Source organism: Grammomys surdaster, unplaced genomic scaffold, assembly GCF_004785775.1.
Source record: "Grammomys surdaster isolate TR1022 unplaced genomic scaffold, NIH_TR_1.0 133, whole genome shotgun sequence".
In the NCBI taxonomy this organism is placed as follows: domain Eukaryota; kingdom Metazoa; phylum Chordata; class Mammalia; order Rodentia; family Muridae; genus Grammomys; species Grammomys surdaster.
In genome coordinates, this window is record NW_021604591.1 from 6,597,183 (window position 1) to 6,620,459 (window position 23,277).

The following is a 23,277-nucleotide window of genomic DNA, read 5'->3' on the forward strand; positions in this document are numbered from 1 at the left end:
GCTGAAAGAATTTGTGGCACCATGAGGAGAGCAACAATACCAACCAACCACAGCTCCCAGGGTCTAAACCACCAGCCTGGGAGCACTTAGGGAGGGATCCAGCACTTCAGTTGAATATGTAAGAGTGGAGGGCCCTGCTGGGCATAGGTGGAAGAAGAGAACCTTGACTGCATGAAGGCTGGATGCCCCAGGGGGTGGAAATTTTGAGGGTGGGGAAGTGGGAGTGGGGGGTAGATAGAGGTTACATCCACAGAGAAGAAGGAGGAGGGGTGAGGGGATTGGGGGTTCCTGGGTGGGTGGGGGATGGGGTAAGGGGACAACATAGGAAATGTAAATAAAACATCCAATAAAAATTAAAAAAAGAAAAAAACAGATAATATTAAAAATAAAAATGTCAGATTGTATTAAAGATTAAAAATTAGAATATTTACCAATATATCGCTAATTTTCCCTGTATATGACATTATAGATTTAATGCATATTTTATTCATGAATAATTCACATAAATGAAAGTTTATAGAATTTCAAATGTAGTATTTCACTCTCCATTGTTATTAAAAAAGGAAACTTTAACAAATACTATCAAAGGTGAATTACTATTGAGTTCATACTTTTACAGTTCATATATCTAAATAATTTTAAATCCTCCCTTACAGCTAGAAAACCATTTTCATACATTAGAAACATTTATTTACTGTTAGGAGAAAGGATGAAGCATACAAAACTAAATCTTAATGCATATAGATAAGTGAGATTGAAATCAGTAAAACTAGTACAATATTATTTGTAAAGAAAAACTACCTATTCACATATTCAGAGAAATTATCCAGGTTATTACACAATGGAATATACACAATGATTTATTTCTAGCACAGTTTTTCTAGATTGTATCCATAGAGGACTTGATAAATATCATGGTGGAACTAAATCTCACACCAATGTGTGTTATAGTTTGTCATTTTATAATTCAGTGCAGAGATTACATTAAAATAGCTAAAATTTTCAAATAAGAAAAATGAATCTAATTTTATCCACTGTATTGACTATCATCAGGGAAAAATCTCAGCACAGTAAAAAGTTTAATAGAAAAGTAATTGCTTTCCTATAAATAGTTGCATATATAGCTATATACATATAAATATATATAACCCATAAACATAGCATTTAAATATATGCATAAAATTTTAGTATATATAAATATGTTAACATGTGCATATATGTTCATACTTAAAATGCTGGCAATAAAACATCAGAATCATAACTATGTGGAAAAGGAGTTTGGAGAACTACAGGAAGTGTTTGACAATGCAATCTGACTTCAGTTAATGATTACAGGGCAAAATAATTATTTTAAGAATCCCATCATGAACCTTCTAAATAAAAGTAATATGAATATTTATTTAATATTTTCTAGAGAGAACTTCTATATAAAACAATCTGGTAAAATTGATTTTAGGATAATATTTAACAAAATAAATTTGTGATTATACAATCAAAATGGCATTTATTATAATAAAACACAAATGTTATTTTCTGAGATAAACAATTCAGGTACTTATAAAGGCTAAGAGATTAATGGAACATTGTACAGTCTATGATTCAGTAAAACTATGAACAAGCAATGAAAAGGAATATGTAATACAGTAATTAGAAGATATAGAACTCATACAAATAGAAGAAATTGTGTGTATTATTGGTGATCATAGTGGTAAATATGAAAAGAGAACGAGATACACTTGCTTATCACTAAAACGGATTACCTTCAAATAAGAACTTGAAATTATGAAATGAGATGAAATGTAACCTACTATACATTGTAAATCATTAAATATATTAAGATAGAGACAAGTTTAAAGATTATCCCTAAATTTGTTTATTCCAAATAATGAACAAAAGTAATTTTGATTGTACAATAAAATAGTATTAATAGTATTATACACTAACATTTACTTTATGTAAATGCTCAATGTCATGTTATGTCATGTTATAAAAATAGTAATACAAAATTTGTAAAGGTGTGTGTGTGTGAGTGTGTGTGTGTATGTGTGTATGTGTGTGTGTGTGTGTTAAAAGAGCCACAACAAAAGTCAATGAAATCTAGGGTAAACATTTAACCCTTAGTGAACTAAATACCATAATCTTTCAAGAGAAATAATGTAAAATTTTGCTCAAAGAGAATCTGTATTCAAAAATGCAGTAAGAAGCAAAATTTGAAGGTATGGTCATTTCCCTTTCTGAGTTAGAATTTTAAGAACCTACTGGATAATGACAAGGTATAATTTACTGGCTTTAGAGATACAGTGTTGTTTTTGAATGGGTGAATTCACTCAGGTAGGAATGGCAGATGTTCAAGAAGTCATTGTCTCATCCTGATTATGCATTATCTAGACCATATGAGGATTTTAAGGAGAATGAAAGCTAATTAGGGGTAGTTGAATGGGATCCTACGACTCAGTTTATAGAAGCTGTTGAAAGAAGAAGAAAACAAACATGAGGAGACAATGAAGGAACCCCAGAAGAGGACTTCTTGGGGGAAATCTTGAAAGAATGGGGCAAAGGAATGAGAGTTCAGTATTCTGTGGGTTATGTGAGAGTTTTAGCTCTCGTTCTATGAGAGTGGGATCCGAGTAAAGTACTTCACATATACTAGAAGAAATCTAATGCCACCTGTCTCTTTTCAAGGTTCATTGTGTGGAGTTTAGGAAGAAAATGCAATAGAACGGTTGACCTGAGACAAAGGAGAGAAAGAACATGATAATGGCGATGGAAGAGATGCACGCTGAATTTGAGAGATTATTAGAGGGTGGAAATCAATAAGGATTTTGACAGTTTCAAGTGTGGTCTTTGTGAATCTAACTTCCTGTGATAAATATCTTCATTCAAAACTTAAATTTGGAAAGAATGACATTTGAAAAAATAAACAGCTAACTAGAGATTAAGAAAAATTAACCTCAGTTAATTAAGATTTTAGAATTCATATAACAAGTTAAAAACTGGCACATGTGAATATATTATGTAGGAAATAACAGAAACACCTTGTTTATATTCAGTAAATAAATTAAAATTGTTCCGATATGTAAAAAATGAAGGGGGACAGAGCTGGGAGTGATTTAATAGCATATGAGAAAGATTGATGATTATTCCTTGAGGAAAGCATACAATTTTAATCAGGTAGAAAATATTTGAGCTTACAAAATGATGTAGGGAGAAACAGTCTTATATTGAAAAGTCCAAAGAAGAGAGCATTGGAAGGAGGAAGGGAAGGCATAGAGTTTAATAATGCTGAAATATTAAAGTAAGGCACAGAGTTGAAAGTTATCAAAGTAGTGACAATAAAGCCAGTGGTAAACTTAACAAGAAGGGCTTTGATGATTGACAGTCTATGTTCACAGATTGTCTTGGCCTGAAGATTTGAGTGGTTGAGGGGAAAAGCAAACTGAGGTAGAACCTTTTTGGATAGTTCTCTAACAAAGGGTGAGATGGGATAAGAAAGAAATAGAAGAAGGTTTTAGTTTAGAGCAAGAAAATTTGCTGTTAAATTTTAGCAATAAGACTCAAGTATGTTTTAAAATCTGTAGGAATCATGCATCTTTGTGTTTGCAAATGATAGATCATGAGTCACATCTAGTCTATAAATTATCTCTCTTGGTCAACAGATGTCTATGTTCTTTGCAAAGTGTCTATTTTTTTTACATGCTACGTTGGTGATGTAACCACTGAATTCACAGTGTTCATAACTCTAATCATTTACTACATTGTGCAAGTAGAATTAGATTGCTAGCCCCAATATAGATGAAACCATTTGACTTTATATGAAATGGAATAATAACTAATAAAAATAATAAAATACTAATTTGAATGCCAGATCAAAAAGGCAGAAGCATTTCTGCAGACTCTGGTACCATTAAAGATAGAGAAGTAGGACATATAAATAATTCATTTTAAGTAGAATATAAATGCCCTCAAGTTTATTTTATAAATCTATAAATGTGAAAAGCATTAGCAATTATGTCAAGAATCAATTCATAAAGCTACACAAAACCATGACTGAAGGAACATATCACCTTAAAGACTGAAATATATCTAATGGTCCAACAGTTTTATTACAAATTATAAATGTAAAGATTAAAGGAGTTAATAAGATTCTTTTATATTTTGTAACACAGTAGCCCTTAGAGAGCACATGACAAATATATAATTACAGAAGTCTAAGAAAGAGCAATTATAATGAAAACAGATTGTTGTACACTCTGCATTTTCAAAGGCATGAATATTTTCTAGGAAACTATAATTCAAAATTCTGATTCAAAGAAGAACAAAAAATTCAAACTGATAATTTTTAAAATGTAACATTTTCTCAACAAATTTAAAAAGGGCCCTATAATGATATATTTGTGTGGATAGTTTGCACATTTCAAAGAAAATTAATTTCTTACTATTTTAACATTTCAAAGACAAAATAACAAATGACTAAATACAGGTCATTCATTGATTGAGAAAGTCCTATGAAGCCTTATATTAAAACAGAAATGGAGACTGACAGGATGGCTCGGTGAATAGGTAGTAATGTTGATTGTCAAGTCTGGCAACCTGGGTTCAATCCCAGGGAGCCACAGGGTAGAACAAGAGAACCTATTTTCACAAGTTGTCCTTTTCCTTTGACCTCCACACAGGTGTTGTAGAACACAGACACAGATACAGACAAACACACACACACATGAAAACACACGAATAAAAGGAGAAAAGAAAACTTCAAATAAATCTCAATGAATGTTAATCTGAAAAAGAGTTGTAAGAAAAATAATTTTACTGTAGAAATTCAAATTATTTGCGTGAGAAATAATATGTATAATTTATAAAATATATACCTAAAACTTGCCTGGAAAGTGGAAAACTAAAATGCTAAAATTGTCCCTTGCATTTGGTATCCATATTTATAAATTTGTGTTTTAAAATGTTTCTATAATTGTCATAACAAGAATTTGGCTAAAAAATATGTTTTGTCCATTACTGAAAAATAGCGTGTCATTCATTATTATTACATACCGAAGTAGATAAAATATTTTTTGTGGAATAAATGTAGACTATATGGCAGTAAATGGGCTTAGAAAAAAGTAGGCTATATATCAGTAAATGGAGGTTTTCAAGGGATTAGATGTAGAAACATAAAGCGGAACGTGTAGCCAAATTGATCAAAACCTAACAAGTCCCTGTTACATCCATGACAGGAACTGCTACCAAAACAAAAGAAAAAACAAAAACCCCTAGAACGTGCTGTCAGGGTTAGACTTGATAGCTGTACAGATGCAATGCTGCATAAATAAATAAATAAATAAATAAATAAATAAATAAATAAATAAATAAATTCGAGTATTTGGGAGCAGAAAAGGAAGAATCAGTGGTCAGATCCTCTATCAACAAATAAAGCAAAAACAAAACCCAATACGTTAAGCAGTGAGCAAGGCAATGCTCTCAGACTACTGAAAAAAAAAACAATTATTAAAGTTTGTGTGCATGTAGAAATGTTGAAATTTTTCTGAGTCATGTGATCACATAAAAGGCCATGTGTATTTTTAAGTAGCTTGAATAAATGAGGTAAATTGTATTACATTTTTTCTTTGGGGTCATGCTGTTCTTCTACGAATCCACATACATGAGAAGCTTATTGATAATGTAGCTGTGACCAGTATGAAATAATCATATGTATAAACATGTACATGTGGTATAGTGCAACATGCAGAAACAAGAACAAGGAGCATGGTTATTATGTGAAATGGAAAGATGGAATGCAGGTAATGAGGACACAAATCATACAGGATGATATAAAGTTAATAGATTTTCTAGTGGTAAATCTGTCTTGGATTATTATATCATAATGATGACGATGATGATGAATTAATTCACAGAGAAATTTCTGTTTCTATCCCATCCTGACCAAGTACTTGGTTTAAAGGCATACGCTACTAGGCCCATCTTCCTTATATTATTTTTTTTTTTCTGGACAGTGAATTCACTGAGATATTTCTGCTTCTGCCCCACTCCAATCAGGTTCTTGGCTTAAAGGCATGTGCAAGTAGTCCCATCTTCCTTATGTTTAATTTGCAGATTCTGTACAATAATGTTTTAATTATAAAACAGAGCTATTGATAAATTTTGGAACTACATAATTGTTTAACAAAAAGAATTGTTTAAGGAAATTATAAAATAGAACATAGTTAATAAATATTCCTTTTTATCCTAAAATGAGGACTTTTCCTTTTCTTTTTTTTGTATTATTCATTTTTTATTTTTATTTTTTATTTTTTCCCAACCTCCTTTTATGTCATTTTAATTACATGCAAGTATTCAGGTCAGTTCTAGGTTGAGGAACTATCAATAGAATAGATGTAAATAGTCAAGGAACAAACAAGACAATAAACACAAATAGTCAAAGAACAAGCAATAAAAAGAGTCCTGTGATCACATCCATGATCACTGTTTCTAAGGGCTTATCAAGATGCCAAAATATCTGAGCCTACTTCCCTGTCCTAGCCCAAAGACATTTTCATGTCTGAAGTCTACTTCTATGTTCTAGATTCAGATTTATATTCCTGCCTGAAATTACTTCTTTGTTCTAACCTAATATCTAAATATTTGGCTAGAAGAAAATGAGGATTTTTAAGTGTCCATTTTGGTTCTTTAACCACTTAAATTTCAGTATTAGGTTTGTATTGTTTTTGACCCGCATCTAAACTCATACACTGTGGTATAATATGTTAGACAATATTTTAGAAGTAAACATCTGAATTCCCCAATGGTTTTCTCTCTGTATTAAAATTTTAATAGCTTTCCTTAATTTATTAGCAATTTTATCTTTAACCACTTCAAAATAGTTCTAAAATCACATTTATAAAAGGTATGATAGAAAAAAGAAAAATTGTTATTCTACAGAAGTACATTTTTTAGATTCTTATATACTTCTATCAGACATCAGACATAGTGGTACACATATAAACCCACTGATTGATTAGATTGTATATATATGTATATATATATATTTATATATATATATGATTATATATATTTTTATATATATAATATGTATATAATCACTCTGACAACATCATGTGATAAAATGGGAATATTTGCTTATATGATTATATATTGTGTTTCAATAGAATTTCAGAGAAAGTTCCAATGACAATATAAATAGATATTTTCTTTCTATTCTAATAATCCTAGCCTATTTTTTATCCAGTGACTGACAATACAAAAATTCCTCAGGAACATGTTAAGCTCAAGATGAAGGGAAACATAATGGAATATTGACTTAAATTGATTATCACACTATTATCATTTGAGAAAAAGGTACCATTTTTGGACAGGCTGTCAAGGGGATTTTGACTGGCAAAATGTGTAAATTTTATATCCCATTGCCTTTCAAGTTTCAAATTTGGGATCTGAGTATGCTTCAATTTTTACAATAAGTTTAAAAGAAAAATAAATTCAAATGCTTAGTAGCAAAGTCTATGCTTCAGGATAGACAGGAAAGAATGAGACTAGGGAGATAAGGTTGGGCTAAATAATCCTATGTAGCTGTTCTCTGTGGATGAGGATTTACAGAAGGGGAACTCATATGGAAGAATAGGAGGAAAGACTGCGGGCCCCGAAAGGGATATGAACCCTACAAAAAGACACATACACAGAGTCAACTAAACGGGAACCAACAACCAAAGAACATACATGGACTAGACCTCAGCCTCTCCACACATATACAGGAGAAGTATAGCTTGGTCTTCATGTGTGTTTAGAATGGGGCTATCACAAAAGCTGTTGCCTATATGTGGGATATATTCTGGCTGGGCTAGTTTGTTTGGCCTCAGTGGAAGAGAAAGCGCCTATCCTTGTAGCCTTAAGTACCAGGGTGGAGGAATGCCCAGGGGGAACCCACATGCTCAGAGGAGAAGTGGAGGAAGAAGGGGGAAGGATTGCAGAAGGGGTTGACAGGGAGGGAGCAGTGATCCTAATGTAAAGTTAATAAGTAAAAAAAAATTAAAATAAGAATTTGCAATAGGAACCAGCTGTGACCTGTGAGTACAATAGGAGCAAAGGATCATGGGAGGCACAAGCCTAAGGCCATCATCCCATCAATTTACACACGGTCACAGAGTTACCTCAATGTTCGGATATCAAAACACTCAGAGAGCCTGACTAAAAGGGATCTCCTAAAGGGTCATAGAGTACCTCAAAAGAACAGTGTAGGCAGACTTCTAAATAGTTTGTGTAAATAGAGGAGTGAAAGTATAATTGAAACTACTTAGAGAGAATTGAATTTATACAATCAATTCCCGGATTTGAAACAGTTTACAGACCCACCTAAAACTCAGAGCCATGTGAAGAACTCTGCTACCTTCCCCCAAATTCCTATTATTTAACTGTGTTTATTCCCCAGAATTTCCCAAAGGGATCCACCACAACTTACTTAGGTTACTCTGTTGAGAAATGGTAAGGTATCAAACGATTGGATACTCTTGGATATGATCTCAGAAATGATGGTAATTCCTGGATATCCAGGATCATAGTGATCTCCAGAATAAGGATTCAGGAGCTCATGTCTGTTTACCAGTAGATTTTCCATCCTTCTTCTTCCTCTTCCCCCTTTCCCCCTTCTTTCCCTCCCTCCCTCCCTCCCTCCCTCCTTCCTTCCTTCCTTCCTTCCTTCCTTCCTTCCTTCCTTCCTTCCTTCCTTCCTTCCTTCCTTCCTTCCTTCCTTCCTAACAAGTATCTCATGTTCTCAGGCTCAAATTCACAAATAGCAACAGAAGACACTAAACCCCTGCCTCCCTCCCTCCAGCTCTGGAGTATTCCATCAAACCTGCCTCGTATGTTTCTTAGGATGACTGAACCCAAGGCTCTGTGCACACTAGATGAGCACTCTACCAATTGAGCTTCCTCAGCACATAAAGTAATTTTCTTTATTAGTTCTGTGTTTCTGTATACCTGGGTAAGTATGTGTGTGTTTAAGGACACTAACCAGTGTTGCTTTTGTTTCATAACATTCACTGTTGAGTAGTCCTTGTGAAAATCAAAGATTGTTATTTTACTTTACAATATAACATATGGATAAGGAGAAAATAATAATGATGTAATATAAATATTTTAGTAAAAGTAAGGACTTGGATTATAGTCAATAGACATAAATATTCACATAAAGCATGAAATGTGACATATATATGGATGATTTATAGAGCTGGATATAGTGTGGATAGCCACATAGATACTTAGCCATGCTCCACGTTATCAGTGTTTCAGCCACCAAAGGACTGCTTTTGTAAGGATAACCCTATAGTACTATGTTCCCTTATTAAAAAGAAAGCCACCCTAGTTTGTAATCACATGACTGACAGTTATCTGGATGCACATTTTCTTTAGGAAACAGTTCCCAGTAGTTGATATCTCTTTCCACATGTATGATATGGACATTCCACTAAATCATTACATGTATGTGTCAGAGAAGGCATTATAAGTCAAATCAACTATAGGCATGCTGAGATTACTTAGACATGAACTACAGAATTATCATATCTTCTTGAAATTAGTAAGGTTTTGAACCACAAGCAATCTCCTATATTTCGGTGAAAAATCCCATTTTGTGGAATATGAATATTTGGGGGAATTAGAAGGAGTTTCGCTTTTCAAGATAAAGAATGAAGAGGTAACAGTTGATGAGACTGAGGATTTATAAGTTGTGTTTCAAACACAGTTATTTTTTAGGACAGTGACAATAATCATAAATATTGCTTTCTTAGCAAAACAAATAAAAGTCTCAGCCAATAGAATTTTTTTTATAGTCTTAAGGTATTATTAAATATTACTGTGCCCAAACTAAATTACAGCTCAAACAGAGGCCAGAAAAGTCAGGGTTATTATCCAGTTTAGAAAAAATATAAGCAAAATACTTGTTTCTAAGTCGTGTGCATTATTGGCATCATTATAACTAATAATAAGAAAAAACATGCAGCCATATTGGATTTTGCATTTTTCAGTAGACATCAAGGCTTCCACTTAATAATCATTTATATTTACAGTGAAGGAGTGCAGAGAGTTTTCAAACAGTGCCTCATTAATCATGCCAGCCAGTTACTTGGAAAGTTATTATCCCAGTTCAATAGATAGAAAAATTATATCATGGAAAGGTCAGTTACATATTTACTTGTCCGATCTTGGTAAAGCAAAGGGAGTCAGCTTCAAATCTGAGACCTCTTTTCACCCTTTGATCTAACCACTGGACCAGTGCAATACTGGTCCATGCTGTGGGTAGCCGTCAACCTAAAACAGTCCACATCTGACCTCTCTGCTCTTTCTTTTACAGATCTATAAACACAGAAAGAAATATCAATTTTTCTTCTCTTGTGCCCACAAAGTAGAAGACGTGGAAGCACTGATTTCTATTTCCTTTCGCTTAAGACTTTTGTAAATCACTGTCAATTATTGATGTCAAACTGCAAAGATCAAACTGCTTATTAGTGACATCATCACAATTAAATTTAGGGTGTGATAAAATGAAAATTTGAGTTTTATGGATACACATTTAAAACACTTGTTAAATCAGTAAGAAAAGCAAGAAATCAACGTTTAACATTTTTCAACGCTTCAAACATGTTGCTGTAATGGTGATTTGAGAAGGAAGAGGGGCGGTGCTCCTCTAGCTGGGCCTCCTTGCTTGACCTCAGTGGAAGAGGAAGTGACTATCTTTCTAGATTTGATGTGTCAGGGTGGGAGGATAAGGGTGGGGGTGTGTGACCTGATCAGAGGAGAAGAGGAGGAAGTTGGGAGAGAAGGATTGTGGGAATGGGTAGGTGGGAAGGGTCAGTGAACACTATCAACCAGACTCCCCAGAGCTCTCAGAGACTAAACCACCAACCAAGGAGTACACATAGAGAGACCCATGGCTCCAGCCGCATATGTAGCAGAGGATGGCCTTTTAGAAAATCAGTGGGAGGAGAGGCCCTTGGTCCTGTGAAGGCTCCATGCCCCAGTGTAGGGGAATGAACACCCTCATAGAAGCAGGGGAAGGGGGATGGGATAGGAGGTTTCTGGGGGCGGGGAAAGGGGATAAATGTAAATAAAGAAAATATCTGATAAAAAAAATTTAAAAAAATAAAATTATAATATATTTTTATTTCAATTTGAGTCAGCTACTCACATTTTAAAAATCAGGCAAGTATGCAAAATCGTTACTCCTTTAAAGTGACGGTAGACGGTGCACATGAGTTGCGGGCAGTTGTTTTCCCTGAATAATGCTAATTGTTGCTATGACATAAGTAATGTGGACACACTTGAGCTTTAAACTTCAAAATCCCCTCAATGAAAATAAAGTATAATTCACTATATTTATATTTTGAAATATGTATTTCTTTGAGAATCTTAGGAAATAACTGTTAAAAAATTAGTTTATATTAAACCTAGTTTGAATGAACACTTTCTATCCTTTAATTAAATGAGACTAGAAGATTCCAGACATTTGACTATTACATAGAAATGAGCATTCTCAGTTTATGTAAAAATTAAAAAAACTATAGTTCCATTCTCTACATAGGATTAGAGGTATTGAACAATGTTTAAAGGAAAATAAGATAAAAATTTATAAATTGTGTCCAGGATTAATGATTACATTTTTGCCACTTGCCCTGACATCTGAGAAATGAGGAAAGAAAGAAAATCAAATCAAAGTCTAAGACACACTGCTTAAGAGGTGGCAGTAAGGTATTTTTCAAATTTTAGACTAAGAGCAGGAATGGAAAGCAGCAAACAGAGGTACTCCTATGACTTATAATTCCATTTAATACATTAGTGCAGTATTGGTTGTAGAGACAGATCACATAAATTAGCAAAGAACTAGGTATATATATATATATATATATATATATATATATATATATATATATGTATATATATATATATCTGCATTATTATAATATATACATATATGCGCATATACTATTGTTTCAGCAATATTTATAAAACAATATGTAGGCTTAAGTATATATGGATCATTAAACAGAGTATTGTTTCAGCATTCCTCTTCTCATTATAAATGTGTGTGGCTTGAATCTTCTTTTAAAGCACTGTAACTTGTTTGTCCTAATAACTAATAAAATAATAGCAATTATTTCAAAAAAGAGAGTATTTCAGAATTATATTGATGCTTATATAGAAGAATATCATTTATATACCACTAAAATATTACCATGTATAAAAATAATGCTACAAAGCAAAATTACTAAGATATGTGGTGTAAGGTTCATTACTTCGAGTTTGTTTTCAATGTTTTTCTTTAGTTGTGAATCTTTATCATTGTTGGATAATATGTTTCTAGATAGAATTTTGTTTGTTTGTTTGTTTGTTTGTTTGTTTGAGACAGGGTTTCTCTGTGTAGCCCTGGCTGCACACTCTGTAGACCAGGCTGGCCTCGAACTCAGAAATTCTCTTGCCTCTGCCTCCCAAGTGCTGGGATTAAAGGTGTGCGCCACCACCGCCCGGCCTAGATAGATTTTATTTCCAGCAGTGGTGGAGCATGCCTTTTATCCCAGCACCTTTAATCACTGGCAGAGGCAGGCAGATTTCTGAGTTTGAGGCCAGCCTGGTCTACAGAGTGAGTTTCAGGACAGCCAGGACTATACAGAGAAACTCTTGTTAAAAAAAAAAAGAAAAAGAAAAGAAAGAAAAGATTTTATATTTATCCCATTTCCACAAATTTTTAAAAAGTTTATCAGCTTTGCTCTTACTTTACTTCCAAATTGTAGGATGACAAATATTTCAACAAGGCCAAGGAGATAGCTCAGTGGGTCAAAAACACTTGCCACCAAGTCTGAAAACCTGTGCTTGATTTCTTGATCCCACATGGTGGAAGGAGAGAAGCAATTCTTGAAAATTATTATCTGAACTGAACCTACCTGTTTATCATTGAAATATGTGTGTGTGTGTGTGTGTGTGTGTGTGTGTAATAAAATATTAAAAAATAAACATCCTGATGTATAGGATACAACCAAATAACTTTCATCAAAAGGGTAAAAATATCTCAACTGTTAAATTTACTTGGACTTCATTTCTGGGCAGTGAAACATTATTTTAAACTATTTAACAGGATTTTAAAGATGGCTTTGCAGAAATGTAGCAGTTACTCATTTGAAAACCAATGATTTTGGTATCGTAGGAAATACTTTATTTTTCTCAGCCTTCCTCAACCCTGACTTAATGTTTCAACGGCTTATAGAAAGCATGAGAAAAATAGCCTCATAATTTCTCTCCCTTTTAAGAGTATTGAGATTTTATTAAACTGACTGGATGAATAATGCTACTTCTAGTACTGTAGAAGGAAGTTAAATTTTTAAAAGATATTCAACCTTACTTCACATGTTTCTCTAACCAAAGACATACTAATATTGCATAACTCCCAGTGCTTGGTAACAGACAAGGTTCCACATTCCTCTTGATTTACTGACACATAACTCTATAGAAATGAGCAGTCAGATGAGTCACCATTGCTGATATTGCTGATCAACCTCTAAAGCACATTGCTGTCTATGAAGGCAAATTTGAAGATAGAGATTATGTCCTTTATCCAATATAGAAAAGGCAGCAAGAAGAAAACTAATGGGATTATATAAGTCATTGAGTTGAATCAAATCTATACATTCTTAAGTCCTTGGACTTCTCAGACTGGACTCTTAGAGCACACCCATGCTTCAAACCATGTCTTCAGATACTGTTTCCAGCAAAGCCCAGAAAAGAACTGAACCATTTTAGTCAGTTAAAAAGAAATCTTTCCTGAATTTGTCATGTCAGACCTTGTTGGCAGCTGTCACTCTTCACAAGTACCAATTTCAAATTCTAATGAAAACACTATTCACAAAGAGATTGTAATTGGATCAAATCAGACAATCGATATTTTAAAAGAGACGTTCATACTTTTAAGTGCTTTCAAAATAAGTAGCTACTTGGCAGAATGTAAGATACAAGCAGAGGTACGCATGCCTGCATCTTTGGATGCTCACCATGCCGATGTGTGGTATATGTATTTTCTCCCAAAAGGGGGCATTGTATGGCCACTCACCTGACCAGGCAATTTTTAATAAGTCAGTATGCTTTTTTTTCTTTTTATCATTGACAAAGGATTAAAAATAGCTCAGTTTTTCCTCCATATCTGATCTTTTTCGACTTAACCCTGTATACAACTGCAGAGATTTTACAACGTTTACTAGTTTTGAAGATTGCTTTGATGTGGGAGATACTATGCTAGTTGAATACAGCATTAATGATGGTCAAAGTAAAAAGAAATGACTAAACCCTCATCATACTTCAATGCAGATTATATCATAAAGATTCAAATCTGACTACAGTAAATTTTCTTTTATAAAAAACTAGATTATATGTTTACCTTGAAAATGTATTACTAACAAATCCTAACACATTATTTTCATTAATATTGAAAATAGTCATTACCTCTGTTGTAAACTATATTTTTCTGTTCTTCTCTCCCATTACTACTGCCTTGTGCAAATGTGAGTATATCTATAAGCAGACACATGAATATACTGATTCATACATGTACAAACTCTTATATAAAACACACATACAAATAAATATGTTATATATGAGTATACAAGATATAGCTTCAATGATAACAGCTCATTGTGATGTTTAATTCATCAAAATATAGTTGTATTTTCTACAACTATTTTAGTAAGTGGATAATGAGACAATGACCCTGAACCCAGCTCACCTAAGAATCTTCTTTCAATATTTATTAAAAACTTCCAGCCTTAGGAAATCTATTCAGTAATCCACAAAATGCCAACTTCTACAGTCTCAAAAGAAGAAAATACTACTTCTCAAGTCATTAGTTTGAACTTGACCTCGTACCTTCAATTATTTTGATACAAAGCAATAGCCTCAGCATATACCATCCCAGTACATAGCCATGAAATACTAGAACTGTCTAAACTACACACATATTTTAAAGTGTATCATTGAAATATCAAAAATGTAGAAAACATACAGCTGATTTATCATACTGATATTTTTCTTAGTGGTAGCACTGTTAGCATTGTGAAATAGATGTTTTAAAACAAACTTTAGAGACTTTGCATTTCCAACACTTTCAATGAAGAATATTGCAGATTCTTTTGACAGACTCATGCTTCCATGGTACTGCTTTAAAACATGAAGGACAAACTATAAATTAGTTCTTTTTCCTATGTTCACATAGAATAATTTGTAAATGTCTTTATTTTTGTCAGATGAGGATGCAAATATTGGAAAAACTAGATATGCAAAAACTAGATATGCAAAAGTTTGTTCTTTACAAAACCTAATGGTGAAATGCATATGTATATGCAGACATCATTCCTGTGATACGATTAATGAGAAAAATTGTGTAACATTTCAAAAGCTGTTTGGAAAATGAAGAATTGCTGGTGTTTATAAAAATCTTCCCAAGTTTTAGGTGAATCCATTAGCTCAGAGTTCATTCTGCTTAGTCCTTCTAAGGACAGGCAAATTAAATGACTATTCAGTCAACCACACTGATTGACTTAGTGTGGTGACCGATATGTGTATGTTTCTCATATTTGTTCTATTAATCATATTAGTCACTCACAACTATTTACTAAATTCTACTCTTATAGATAATAGAAATACTGCCTATGCTATTAAAATATTATCTCCCAATTTATTAGTCTTATATTTGCATATGAGTTCCCTTGCAAAACACACAAGGAAATGTACTGAATTTGAAGATGATGCGATCTCTGAATGGCTGCTAATGAGAGACTTCCCATCCTAGTGAGAGGGCATTACAGTTTCACATTAGTAGTAAACAGACAAAATGGAAATCTCCACTATCTTTAGTTAGTGACAACTAAATGAGTCAATTAGTACAAAGAAAATACCATTGAATAGTTTCTTTTTCAAGGCATTGTCTTAGAAACTTAGCAATCACTGCAACATGTTCCAATGGAAAAGTTACAGCTTTATTTCAGAGAGTTTATTATTTTTTAATCATAAAATTATGCTGTAAATATATTTGTAGTTGTTTAGTCTATGCTACTGATGTTATGATTTATGTAAACATTGCTGTGAGCAAAGACAGATTATAGCAACTTTTAGAATATCAATTTGGGAACATACATGCCTCTTTTCCTGGCCCTGTTTCAGATAGAATCTTTCTTTAAAGGGCAATTTCTCGATAGCGGAATGTTTTGTGACAAAGACAAGAAGTTGAGAACCTTTCTAATTCATTCTCAGAAATTTTTTTTGCTAAATTTTATAAATCTATTATACCAATATCTGAATATTTTAGGCAAAGTAGGATTGATGGCTTTATTATTTGGGAATGTACTTAAGTTTCTGAATAAGGAGATTTTTAAAAAAGTTTTACTTCTTAAGTTTTATTCCTTGGCCAATGAAGCCAATGTTCTGAAGTGCATATAGTCAACCATCTTCCAAGTTCTAGGACAAAAAGAGTTTGATCCTCCTGAATAGCTGCCATTTGTCTCAAGAGCATTGTTACAGCATTTTATAAGCTATTTGTTGATTAATGCCTCAATAATAAATTCTGGCAGTTCAGTTTCATAGCTACACATAGCTACATAGTTCTCTGTTCTGCATATATGGTATTCTGTACTTTCAATTACATGTTTAGGAAATAAATCAACCTTTATTTCTCATCACAATAATGTCTGTGATGTCTGAAAAAAATACCTGTAATTTAAGAACTCTGGAAAATTTTAGGACACCTTTTATTTAGTCCTTCTTTCAAAGTCTTTCTTCATTCTTGGTAAATCTCAAATCACCATTTTATTCCAAAGAAAAAATGAATAGACCTGGATTTTCCATTAGCTTTCATGGTATCAGCCTTTCAGAGAATCACAAATATAAGAAAGACCCAGAATATAATAAGATGCAATTGCATTGTGTGTGTTCACCTCTACTGTATCAATGTGGGCTTGCAAGAAAAACATCAAGCCTTGTTAGACTTTCATAGAAAGTTTTTATTCTCTTTAAATTTTAAGGGCAATCACTTATACAGGTTTCTTTGGGGGGGGTAATTATTTGGGATTATGTCTTTTATTTTCAATAGTACACAAATGAGAAAAAAAGAGAGCAAGAAAGAGAAAACAAACTCAGCACAGATCAGTTCAAAAAGTCCAAACTGTAATAAGTTTGAGATTATTTCAAATTCACTGCAGCATCTGAAAGCACTCCCATTAACGTATGTATTTAGGTCTGTGGAAAACTTGGTATATGTTACCAAAGAACAAATTATGTTTCCTAACTGTTGTAAGTGGCATTAGAAAGAGCACCATCTTTAAACACTCACTAAAACTCACTTTTGAAAATACCGTCTAATATCAGATACTAAAAGAGTCAATTGCCAGAACAACCTGTTATTAGCTGAAGTATTCTGGCAACAAAATCTTACAGTTGGCTGTTACATAGTATTTTTACCAATGAAAGAACAACATACATCCAGTATAATTCAATCAGAAAATGGAAGTGGGTGAACACTGTTCTATTCATGTAATATGTACTGGTGACCTTTGAAATGAAATACTCAGAAACTGGACCAAACTTATTCTCATATAAATGAAAAGAATCCAATGTGAAATTCAGACATCCCTTTGTGGATTCTATGCAAATAAAAAAGCCCCCAACCAAAGTTACAGTTTTTATTCATAAATATTTGCATCACTTAGCTTTGTGTCAATTTAATAAGTGTTTCTGTCCTTTCTTTTGATGATGACAATAGAGATGACAAGCAGTCTCTGTCATGCCTGTCATTATGTTACTGCCAAGTCATCCACTAGAAGTTGGCTTTCTGTTAGTTACCAGAGGAGCAGGGAAAATATGGAAATTCAGTTTCCTGTTAATATAACACAAATAGCCAGCACTTAAGAAACCTTTGGAAAGTGATCCATGTCCTAGTATTCAAAACAAAAGAAAAGCAAAGAGAGTAGAAAGAAAATGTCCTTACAAGTATGAGACAGTTCTATGCAACTCTACAGTAGGCCTTAGATGTTCTCTATGCTGGTATAATAACGACACATGTGACATGGCTGTGAGTTCCTGGTTGCATGCTTTAATTCAAACTACAACTTAACAGCAAAATAAGTCAAACCTTGGGTCAAATGCTCTTTGGTTTAGATAGTCACTACCTCCTATAATTTTGGTTAAGTCGTTGGATTTTAAATTAAGCTGGCTCTTTCATCTTCACCCCATTACAAAAGTCAATCACCAAGAACCAGACATAAATTTCAAAGTGGTTTTGTTTGTGAGAATTCATGTATCTAAGTCCAACCTCTCTATACAAACTATTTTAGAAAAACAAAACAAAGCAAAATAACAACAACAAAAATAAAACAAAAAAAAACTGAAAAAAAAGCAGGTGTTTTAACATAGTATTTTATTACAACTTAATCCCATCCTTGAATGATTTTCTTTCAAGTTTCAGCCATTTTTTTTTAAAAAGTAGTCAGTTTCCTGGTGGTTGCAATTTAATTAAGTAACCTTTCACACTGAGCAAAACCCCAAAGCAAAAGGGTCGTTAATCTTTCTAGTGATTAGACACACCACTAGAGCCTCAAACATTTACCTCTCCTTCCCCGCAGTGGAAATGGTTTTAGGAGGATCACGGTTCATACCTCACACTCCCTGGAGCCAGAGATGGTATATGTGCAGGGACCAGATCCATTAACCGATATATCCATGGTCTCAGAGTTCGTAGGCTTGTAGTCCACGTAGTATTCCTGTAAAGGGGAATTCATTTGTCTCTCCGACTCCCTCGCCTTTTTCCGTCTCCTCTTCATAAGTGAGTGCTGTTGGAGTTGTTTCATGCTGGCTGGGTACCGTTTCCAAGACACATAGATCACCAGGAGAATCATGGCCACCGAGAGGAACAGAGCCACGCTCCCTGCGATAATTTTGTGAAAGGACACATGCTCATACTCATGATCCGTACCTGGAATTTGAAAGCCCGGGGATGGACTCGCTGCCTCCAGGGTGGCTGGAATGGCATCCGGTTTGAAGATGGTAGGTTTGGGGATGAACGGGGGCTTCTGGGGAGTTTGAGGCGCCAGGTGTGATCTTTCTGTGTTGACAACCTGGACATCAGAGCAAATGTTGTAAGTCTCCACAGCATCGCTAACCTTCTCACCTTGTATGTGCTTAGGCCCCGCACATATCATGGTACTTTCTTTATTCCCTTTGAAATTCTTCAACCAGTAGAATAGAGGACAGATGCTCCGACTACATTCCCACATGTTTCCAGACAAGGTGATGGATATTAAGGATATCCATGCATTGACAGTCTCCTGGGATACATTGGTGAGCTTGTTGGAATCCAAATTCAATTTTTGCAAATTCGGGAGGCATTTAAATGTGCCCGGCTCAATTGCTTGGATATCATTCCCTGATAAATCCAAGGTGTGCAAGGAACTCCAGGTCCATGTTAGGCCTTGACTGACAGAGCGGATCCTGTTCCATTGCAGGTAAATGGATCGCAGGTTGAAGAGACGAGGGAAATGAGCAAAGTTGATCTTTGAAAACTGATTATGCTCCAGATGGAGCTCTTTCAACTTCAGGAGACCAGCAAATGCGTTTCGGGATAAGCTTCTGAGACGATTGTAACCCAAATCCAGAAAGTCAAGGTTCCGGCAGTCTTGAAAAACCCTTATGGGCACGGTCTTTAGGGAATTAGATCGCAAGTGCAAAATGATGAGTTTCCGGAGGCCTTTAAACTGCTCAGACTGTAAGGTCTGAAGTTTGTTGTAGGAGAGATCCAGGTTTCGGAGGTTGGGGACTGGGTGAAATGTTTTATTGTGCAGATAGGTAATTTTGTTGGAGCTTAGAATTAATTCTTTCAGTCTGCGGATCCCTTGAAAGGCATCTTCATCCACTGAGCTAATGTAATTATGGTCAAGATAAAGCCATATAAGCTGGTTAAGGCCGGCAAACTGATTGGATTTGAGTTTCTGAATGCTGTTGAACCTTAAGGATAAACCTTGTGACCCTCCAGAAATGTTCTCAGGGATGTCTGCGAAGGCGTGAGACTCACAGTATACAATCTTGCCATCGCATCTGCAGTTCTTTGGGCAAGCTCTCTGAGCCCCCGTCAGCATAACCAGCAGCAGGGTGGGAAATAGCACCAGAAACACACTCATGCCTTTCAGCTGCGTGATTAGACGGAAACCTACAATAGCAAAGAGAACACAGATGCACACTGTCAAACAGAAGCCATACAGCGCCACCGGCTCACCCAGATCAGGGGTGTCCTGTCTTAATTTAAGAACCAGATAGTACATTTAAGAACACATTTTAACAATTAAAAATCTTACTTTTAGTGCCCCAAGCTTTGTGCTTAGACCTCATTCTTTGCTCCACAGTCTTCATAACATCACAGAACTGTAGAACTGTGAAAAACCTCTATGACTTTCAACAGTGCTATTCTATCCCAACCCTGAAAAGCTCAGGACATTACTTTTTATTGAATGCTGACATTTGAATAACAATAACATTTGGATGTCACTGTATCGACCCATAGCACTGAATAGAAATATACTGCATCTTTTGCTAAGGTCAGAACCATGACTTAGGAAGCCTGGTTCCGGCACCTTTTTCCTAGTTGAGCAAACAGGCTGTGATTTAGCAAAAGAGCTTCCGGGATGCTGTCAAAGTAATCCAAGTTTGTTCTGCCTAAATTACATACTGACTGCATACAAGGGCTGCAATCCCTGAGCCCTGAAAACTGGCATGGGAATACACACAGACAGCTCACAGAACATGGTTCATAACAGTGTGAGGGGCTCTCGGTTGGTTAAGAAACATATATTATTTTGTACTTTGGCCCCTTGTCCAGGAATACATGAGCTAAGATAGATACATGATCACCCATACCACAGACACCCCCAGCCCCAGCTAAGAGATCAAGTTTGTATACAAAATATGCAGAATAGAAACAATTCACGTTATTAGATACATTGCTGTTTTTATCCCCATATAGTTGCCCTTGCAAATTTGAGAGATAAGGAAGGAAGCCTGCTGTCAACCTCTCCACTGTCCTGACCTACTGAAGCCTCTCGCTGACAGCTTTCCATCTCTCCTCTGCCTCCATTAACTTCAGAAAGCCTGCAAAGTTGCACTCTATTAGCATTTATGCCGCATTTTCAAGTCATTGGGTGAGAGGGGACTCCTCTCCACCTTCAACAGTAGGTATATTATATCTTAGCCGGAAAGAGAGGGACAGACAGAGCTAGGGACTACTGCAGGCTGTAATTTCTTTTTAGTCGTCTTTTTAACTAAGAGATAAAATCCTAGTCTAAAGATTCTCTCTCTCTCTCTCTCTCTCTCTCTCTCTCTCTCTCTCTCTCTCTCTCTCTCTCTGTTTCAGCGTTGTCCTTTTCCTTTTTTTCTCTTTTTATTTATTTATCTATCTATTTATTTATTTATTTTTCAATTTAACTAGATCTTGCACTCTGTTTTCTTGTCAGCTTCAGACTTATTGAAATACAACCCAGCTCTCCCAGACAGGAGAAAGAGAGAGGGAAAAAAAAAAGCCAGTCACACTTGAAAAAAACAAAACTGGCAAATGACTACTGGAAATTTGGAAGCTGTGTTTAGGATGCAGCTTCCAAGATCAAACAAGCCTCCGGTGCCACCTCTGATAAAGTAGGGACCCCACCCCTGCACCCACACAGCCAAGTGTTAACAATCTTCTTGACAGCAACCCGAACACAAGCGTGGCTCAGATTATCAGGAAATAGAAGCAAACACGGTATTTATTTCATGCTCTGTTCCCAAGCTGTGGGTACGCAGACGCTAGAGACAGTCTTAAAGCTATCCCTCCAGCGTGTGTCTAAGTCCGCGTTATGCATTTATAGATTTAAAAAAGAAAAAAGAAAAAGAAAAAAAAACACTGCCAAAAGAAAAGGATCTAAAAATATAATAGCAACTCTAGTGAGACAACGGGTAAAGTAGAGGTTGCCGCTTTGTGTCTGTTTCCTGGTCTTTTAGCAGCTAATGCCCAGCTGAGGATGCGGGTTAGGATCGGCTTTGCTGAGAGGAAAACAACAAAAGTTCGCTTACCCATCCTTTGTCATCCAAAAAACGTCTGCCCCCCTCTCTCAGCTTTCTTCTTATTTGGTCTCTCCTGTAGAAATCACCACCACCTTCATGACACAGTGCAGCTGTCATTCAAACCATCCTGAGCCCGCATGTGAGCCAGTAGCCCCATGTAAACTTCCCCGGAGAGGACAGGCACACACACACACACACAAAATAATATAGATATACGTATACTTTAAAAAAAAAAAATCAGCACGGGGTGGGATGAAGGGGCAGGGAAGAGGAAGCCGCTGGGGGGGGTGCGGGAGGGGGGAGGGCCTCTAGGCTCTGAGGACCATTGTATAATTCACTAGGGACACATTAGCAGTAAATTGGCAATCTGTGAAAAGAGCTACAGCTCATCTCGGAGGTAACCAACTTCTCTGTGGGAAAAAATAAAAGGAAGGGGGGCGGAGAAGAGAAGGGGTAAAAAAAAAGAAAAGAAAAGAAAAGAAAAAGAAAGGAAAATCCTCAGAATACCTGGCATTCCTTATTGTGCGGGCTTTTGCCATTCCCAGATAAAGCAATTCATCCTCAGGATTTTTCAGCTGTTGAAGCGAGCAGGCCGCCTGTGCTGTGCTGTGCGAGACCCCAGTTTAAAAGCTATGCAGGCTAGGTTTATCCATTTAGCTGGTCAGGTTGAAAGTGTTTTGTAGCTGTGCTGAGAGGCAGCCCTTGTCTAATTCAGAAGGCTTTCCAGAGACTGATGGTGCTCAGAGCTGGTTGGTGCTAATGCTCGAGTTTGTGATACACTGAGTGCCCTCCGCTGGAGAAAACAGATTGCACATTAAAGACAGGAACAAGTGAGCTTGTCAGGGCTGTGCAGCCTTCTCTGCTCAGAAAGGGAAATTAAAGGCACAGGATCACTCCCCTCCCCCAGTAGTATAAATTATAAAAGGTTTATGGCTAGGTTTATGCTTCACAGCTGCAGCAGCTGTGAGCAACTTCCTAGGTCTCTCTCCCTCCAAATGTCTGTCATCAGTAGGTTTTGAAAGTTGCGTTTGGTTTAAAATGGTTTGCTAGATACCATAGATGATACTGCCTCATTTTCAATGGCAGGAATAATTTTTATTGTACTTATGATTATTGTTGGTTTGTCTTTATTTACATTTTTAATATGCTTGGATTTTAAAGATA

At 35.3% G+C, this 23,277-nt stretch overlaps 1 protein-coding gene across 2 annotated transcripts in view; it reads right to left on the minus strand.

The window, feature by feature from the left end:
* Lrrtm4 (leucine rich repeat transmembrane neuronal 4) overlaps nucleotides 1-22,949 on the minus strand; it is a 733,131-nt gene extending 710,182 nt beyond the window's left edge. Inside the window, exons 1-3 of one of the 2 annotated variants that reach the window (XM_028762453.1) lie at nucleotides 22,621-22,949; nucleotides 22,123-22,275; nucleotides 18,684-20,230 (exon numbers count right to left, since the gene is read on the minus strand). In XM_028762453.1, the coding sequence (XP_028618286.1) occupies nucleotides 18,684-20,230; nucleotides 22,123-22,126 (1,551 nt within the window). In that variant the 5' untranslated portion in view covers nucleotides 22,127-22,275; nucleotides 22,621-22,949. The remainder of the gene's footprint in view (nucleotides 1-18,683; nucleotides 20,231-22,122; nucleotides 22,276-22,620) is intronic. The other variant, XM_028762452.1, reaches the window with a different exon arrangement.
* Between the last annotated feature and the right edge of the window lie 328 nt (nucleotides 22,950-23,277).